This window comes from Pseudorasbora parva, chromosome 6 (assembly GCF_024679245.1).
Source record: "Pseudorasbora parva isolate DD20220531a chromosome 6, ASM2467924v1, whole genome shotgun sequence".
NCBI classification, from domain to species: Eukaryota; Metazoa; Chordata; class Actinopteri; order Cypriniformes; family Gobionidae; genus Pseudorasbora; species Pseudorasbora parva.
Window position 1 is genome coordinate 51,160,547 of NC_090177.1, and position 6,966 is coordinate 51,167,512.

Below are 6,966 nucleotides of genomic sequence, written 5' to 3' on the forward strand. Positions count from 1 at the left end.
CGTCTGATCTGTGACAAGCAAGTATTGTTGGTGAATTTTATTTATTATTATTTAGTGATGAGTTTAGTCAAACATTATTCTTCCTGATACAGTTTGTTTTAACTCTTTTGTTTTAAGCAATTATGTGTTTTGTTTACACTGTAATAATAACCACAACTTACTTAAAATTCCAAGTCAAACTGCCCAGCTAAAGGAAATACTGATCACCATAATGGTGACCAAACGTTTTCTATAAAACATTAAAATCTAAACCTGTTAATTCTGAATAAGAGCTTCTATAGACGTCTTTTAGGGTTGGAGCAAAACTCTGCAGGACAGCGGCTCACTAGGACCGAACCTAGGAAAACAATGGTATAATTGTACCCTAAGGACCAATTGTGTACCTTTAAATGTACATTTATTTGTTTTGTTCCCCAGGGAACAAAATTGTACCTCCACTGTACCTTTTTGCTAAGAGTGTGTATATTATAAATATTCTAAGTATAAATCACCATTTTTTTGTTCTTTACTGCAGCCTTGGCATCAGAGCCCATTGAAGTGGCAGCTCTAGGAAGACCTCTGTTTCCTGGTATGCTGTATGACTGCCGCAAGGATACCTTCATTCCAGGTGCTTTACCAACCTGAAATAAAATAATATAAAGGAAGGTTTATGTCCCCTCTTCACCAAATGTTGGATCACTAGTACTTGTGTAACAACACAATAAAACTTGCAAAACTTGCACCAGTACATTGCGCCCTCATACAGGACTGTTAAAATCATTTCTCATTTCAGGTGTTACTCTGTGGGATAAGAAGTCACTGAGAGAAGATTTGGACAGCCGTCCACAGCACAAGACAGATTTTGACTTCAGTAGCTCCGACTCACTCTCTAGTAAGGCCAGTCTCCTGGATGTAAGTGCTTCCCTGAAGGCCAGCTTCTTAGGAGGGCTGGTGGAGGTGGGAGGATCTGCCAAGTATCTGCGAGACACCAAATCCTCAAACCAACAGTCCAGAGTAACAATGCATTACAGTGAAACCTCCAGATTCGAACAGCTCACTATGACCCATCTGGGCCAGATCACCTACCCTCAGGTGTTTGACCAGAAAACTGCTACTCATGTGGTCACGGCTGTACTGTACGGAGCTCAGGCCTTCATGGTGTTTGATCGGAGATTTTCAGAAGAGGAACAAAAGCAGGAGATTGAGGGAAAACTGAATGTCATTGTCAAGAAGATCCCTCAATTTTCTATTGAGGGACAAGGAGCTTTAGAAATGACAGATAGTGATAAGAAAATGGCTGATAGTGTTGATTGCAGATTTCATGGTGATTTCCACCTTCATCAGAACCCCAGCACTTACACAGAGGCTGTAGATGTGTTCAAGAAGCTCCCCATTATCCTGAAGGAGAATCCACAGAATGCAGTTCCAGTCAAAGTCTGGCTCTATCCTCTTTCTCTACTGGATACAAAAGCCGCAAAGCTGGAGAGAGAAATCACCACACGTCTGGTTACCAACATTGAAGATATAATGGAGGGGCTGGGAGAAGTAGAGAGAACATACAACGACCTGTCTAGAAAAACACTGGTGAATGTTTTCAATGATATTAAAGAGAGGCTGCAGTCATTTCAGAGCTCATTCAGCATTTACAAGACAATGCTCCTGAAAGCAGTGGCCAGGGTCTTACCTGCTATACGAGGAGGAGAGATGGAGGAGAAGTCACTGGAAGACATTCAGAAGATCCATTACAGCTCCCCTTTTAAAGCGGACAGGCTTAACCAGTGGTTAGATGGTGCAAAGTCTGAACTTGACCTCTTGAGTTCTCACACCAAGATGCTGGACGGAATCACAACTGAGGACTCGGATCGTCTCAACAACATCTTCTTTAATCTTAATATTGATGTTGTGGTGTGCTTGACCTTCACATCTCTGAAGTATGATGACCAGTATATTTCAACCCTGAAGGAGTTTCTGGAATCTGACAAGTTTAAAGTGCTAGATGGGGAACAAACCATGGTTTCTGTGGCATCTGTTAGAAAGTGGTTCAATGATCCTGCTGTCATCTCAAAGATGAGAGAGACCTTAATTCTTTTCAAAAGTTTTTCAGAGGCTAATAAAGAGGAAAAGAGATACAGATTCATTTTGTCGGCCATCTCCGATCCATCCAGTCCAGGCTCCTCCATCCGTCTGTATGAAAAAGGGAAGCTGACAGACACACAGTTCCAGCCCGTGACGAAGCCTCCACCACCAGAAGTGAAGGAGACCCTGAAGCGCAGTGTGTCCCTGAAACTGCAGAAGTCCCCAACTGGAGAAACTGTGCAGTACAGAGTGGAGTACCGGCAGGTGAATGGGGAACAGTGGCATGTCATAAACACACCTGATGAAGTCTTTACCCTGAGTTTGGAGTTTGGAAAGCAGTACTTGATCCGCTACAGGGTAGTGGGTAAAGTGGGAGTGAGTGAAGCCAGTGACACTATCGGCCCCATACCATCTCAGGGTAAGTGCCATATTCACATTCACATTCACATTTATTTTATTTTTTTATTTATTTTTTCATCTTTATCTTTAAAAAAATATATATTTGCTTCATTCACACAATTAATGTTTGTATTGACAACCTTATTCCCTAATAGGTGTGGCTTTTGTGTCAGAGCAATAATCAAAAACTCATTGGCCCTCATTTATCAATCTTGCGTAGAAACGGCCGTATATGTTGGCGTAAGATTATGCTTACACTCCTCTCACCGTCTGATTTATGAAGCTGTGCGCACCTCTGCAATCCAGGTGTACGCAATACCTGTTCTTGATAAATGCCGCGGCTGAAAACAGACGTCATTAGAATAACACGCCCCTATATATTCAAGTCTCCGCCTCCCCCACGCCCTCATTTTACGCCATGGACAAACAGAAGACGGCAAAGAAGCGAAACTTCTCCGACGTGGAGATCGGGCGCACTCAATCATCTCACTAGTCCACTAGTCAGGGCACTGATTAGGACATAAGTCAATGGGCTGACTCCCTGATCAGGGCTCTGACTACTGAACTAGTGAGATGATTGAGACGCGCCAATCGAGACGATCACCAGGGAAGTGGAAAAAAAACTAAATTGTTTTATTTGGGAGTTTAAAAAGTGGGATTAAAGGTGCTCACAAAATTAAAATATGGACCCAAATTATGAGTACTGTTAATAGTGTGGAGGTTGAGAAGCGCACTCCAGCAGTTTAAAGCTGTTTGGATGAGAAATACCTATCACAATGCATTATATTACAGCACATGTTTTGAACCAATTAGCATTTAATTTTGTATCACGGCACATGTATTGGGGTGTACGATATGATGATGATGTGAGGTGGAGTACCATTCATTCACATTATTACACGGCTCTGTGAAATACTTGATTCTGATTGGTCAATCGCGTATTCCAGCGGTATGTTATTTCCAGATAACAACCGCTCATCCGGGTGCTACGAGTTATATTGACCGGTACTACTTCTATGCTTAACGCTGGCGCCATCTTGTGGCTGTTAAATACTTAAACAGCCATGGCTACAATGGAAGACTTCAAGGCGGGGTTCCTTTATAAAGTTTTAAATATGGATATTTTTCTTACACAAACGCATCGTTTCGAATCAGAAGGCTCTATTAACCCATCGGAGCCGTGTGGAGCACGTTATTTGGCAGACAGCTGCATTTTTTTATGGACTTCAAAAACAGCTACAGCTACTGCTGGGATTAACGTTAGCCTGGACTTTTTAAATATAACTCTGATTGTATTTGTCTGAAAGAAGAATGTCATATACACCTATAATGACCTGAGGAGGAGTAAATCATTGGTTTCATAACCCTTCATTCATTTTCTAACCCTTTCAGCATTCATTTTCAACATTTAGCAGCAATAGATAAAGGCTTAAGCCTTGTTTTTCTTTGCGGAAGCTTTGCGTAAGAAAATATTTAATCTCAAGACCATATTTTGTGTCTAATTTATTTGAGACTAGTAGCCGTGTAATAAGCGGGATAATGTCCACCTAGCCGGTTGTTATCGCAGAATAAACCCCTTCAGAGAGATGCTCCGCTTCGCCTCGGGGTCCTGATCACTCTGAAGGGGTTTATTCTGCGATAACAACCGGCTGGGTGGACATTATCCCTTACTTAAAAAAAGCATTACAATTTGTAAGATACTTCTTATTATTATGATGATGATTTTTATTATTAATGACGCGTATTGTTATTTAGAAGAAGAATGTCGTTTTATTTATTTTATTATTATTATTTAAAAGAAGAAGAATGTTATTTTTATTATTTTGTCAGTCTGAATTATTTTCAGTCCCAGTCCGCACGCAGCTGTCGGGCCTAACCCTGAAGCGTCAGGTAAAGCGCACAGGCTCAACTGTAGGAATACAGGCCTACAAATCAAATGCTTTGGTATAGTCACACAAATTAAACATTGAAGTCCATGTTGCACAAAACTAAACACTGAAGTTTATAATTACTATGTTGTTGTTGATGCTGGAAATTTGGTGTACGCACTTTTGATAAATGAGGGCCATTATGATTATCCTTTATGATCAATTATGAATATTTTAATCAGTTAAATAGATTAACTTGATGTGGTGGCATTCTTGGTGGCCCGTCGGGTGGAAGCCCACAGGCCCAGCGTGTGTCGTAGGTGCCAGGAAAAAGAGAAGAGAGTGAGGGAATCCGAGCGTTTCTCTTATAAGGTCTAGGAGTAGTCACACCCTCCTGAGGTAGACTTGACCAATGAGATTGTTGGGATTTCCCAGGGAAATTCCTCTGGAGATTTTATGGCTCTTTGTTTCAAGCATGAATCAATGGATCTGTCTGTGCCCCTTTATACTCTAATCAATGCAACAAACACACACTGCATCCTCTGAATAAGGAACCTACATGAAAGTGTAAGACATGAAACAAGCTTTATTCTGATAGGAGACAAGGCATATGAGATTACATGTGAAATAGTAAGTTGTTCATTAGACACATAGATGCATAGATTAAATAAAATACAATGAACACTTCACAATTACAGTTATATGCATACATACAATGTCACATGTTCATATAGACAGTTCGTCTAAACTTGCAAAAGCATGTTTTTTACAAGCTTTGTATCTTAACTATGGCCTTTCCCATGTGGAACATTTTTTGGAGCCATAAAACGTCATCAGTTGGTATTCAGGGTAACTGAGGATTCCTTCTCTTTTCTGTTTGGTGTTTGGTGTAGGTCTAATATGAATCCCAAAGCATTTAAAACATATTGGTTAAATGTAAAAGGCGATTATGTGTCTGACTATTATGTGCCACAGTCGCTACACTTCCATGAACAATAAAGCAACATTGTGTGAATCCATGAACACAAATAAATCATTACTTCAATGTAAAGTATCCTTAAACAAGAGATATCAACCAAAAATAATACATTCAGTTCATCAAACAGTTAACATGAGCTGAAGTACCTAAATCAACTGAGCTTGGCTGATTGCCAGAGCAAGTCTCACAGACACAACTTCAAAATTCAAGTGACAATGGGCCTTTTTAACATTATCAAACCCTCAATAGTACTTCTGTCAGGATTTGGGCTCTGGAAACAGCAGAGACATTTCTCTAAATATATTCAGTGTTGGATGATTTCTACATGTGTTAGCAATGGATGCATTTCTCTTGGCATGATAATCACACTCTTCGTGTCTGTTGATTTCCACAGACACTGATCCCGTGACCAGGAGCGACTTCCTACACTGTAAGTCAATAAGAACACAAGCAGAAAAACTCCTGAGTGTGTTCATGTTCTTCCTGTAGAAGGGGAAAGAAAACGTGACATGAGTTGATCCTGTAAATGATGTTTAAACTGAACGGAGACTGCTGATATATTGAACATGAAGAGTTCAGCTACATTAGAAGATCAGATGAATAATTCCTGATTGTGATGTGTTTTCTCTTCATCAGATTCCCTTCTGCTCAATCCAGACCTGGACACAGTGCATAGAAACCTCCGTTTCTCTAGGGACCAAAGAGAGATTACTCACACTAACACAGAGAATCCATATCCATATCACCCTGACAGATTTGATTATTATTCTCAGGTGTTGTATAAAGAGATTGTGAGTGGACGCTCTTACTGGGAGGTTGAGTGGAATGGAAATTATGTGTTTATAGCAGTGTCATATAAGAGCATCAGCAGGAAGGGAGGGAGTGATGAGTGTGCAGTTGGATGTAATGATCAGTCCTGGAGTTTGGTTTGCTATCCTGACAAATACTCATTCTGGCACAATAAAGTAAAGACTGTTCTCCCTGTAAAGCCCATCAGCAATAGAGATAATAGAGTAGGAGTGTATGTGAATCCCAGTGCAGGAACTCTGTCCTTCTACAGCATCTCTGGAGACTCAATGATCCTCATCCACTCAGTAAAGACCACATTCACTCAGCCGATCTATCCTGGGTTTAGGATTGATTCTGGATCATCTGTGAAACTGCTTTGATAAATCAGAATAGACTGATGAGAGATTCTACCCATAATGCTTAACCGTGGGATGTTATAGAGTCTCTTCATTACATTAATACTACAGTGAACTTCTGTCACTGAAACGTGCGTGTGTGTAATAAATCCACATATAGACAATATGAACTGTGTGTGTGTGCTTTTCTCAATGTATCTGTCTGTGTTGATGGAGATCAGCTTCATTTAGATTTATTGTTTTAAATCCAATCTATGTATGTAGAATTGTGATTTAAACATAGTTTAAACCAAGTGTATTTTAGAAGTTCAAGCACTAAAGCTGCTGCAACATTAGAGTGTTTGTGCTGTTTTGTCTGTTATTATTTTCAATAAATACATAAAACTGATCAAATCCCTGTGAAGACATAAAATGGTCAGGCGTCACATGTTTATGTGTTGATCTGTATCTGCTAATCGAACCTGATGAATCCTGATGCACACAGATGTCAGGCATCATTAAACACAAGCATCACATGAAA

At 40.1% G+C, this 6,966-nt stretch overlaps 1 protein-coding gene across 2 annotated transcripts in view; it reads left to right on the plus strand.

The window, feature by feature from the left end:
* Window positions 1-6,612, plus strand: part of LOC137079100 (neoverrucotoxin subunit alpha-like) — a 74,420-nt gene extending 67,808 nt beyond the window's left edge. For both annotated transcript variants that reach the window (XM_067447058.1, XM_067447059.1), the window contains exons 4-7: window positions 515-607; window positions 773-2,473; window positions 5,696-5,731; window positions 5,938-6,612. In XM_067447058.1, the coding sequence (XP_067303159.1) occupies window positions 515-607; window positions 773-2,473; window positions 5,696-5,731; window positions 5,938-6,470 (2,363 nt within the window). In that variant the 3' untranslated portion in view covers window positions 6,471-6,612. The remainder of the gene's footprint in view (window positions 1-514; window positions 608-772; window positions 2,474-5,695; window positions 5,732-5,937) is intronic.
* Window positions 6,613-6,966: the final 354 nt, after the last annotated feature.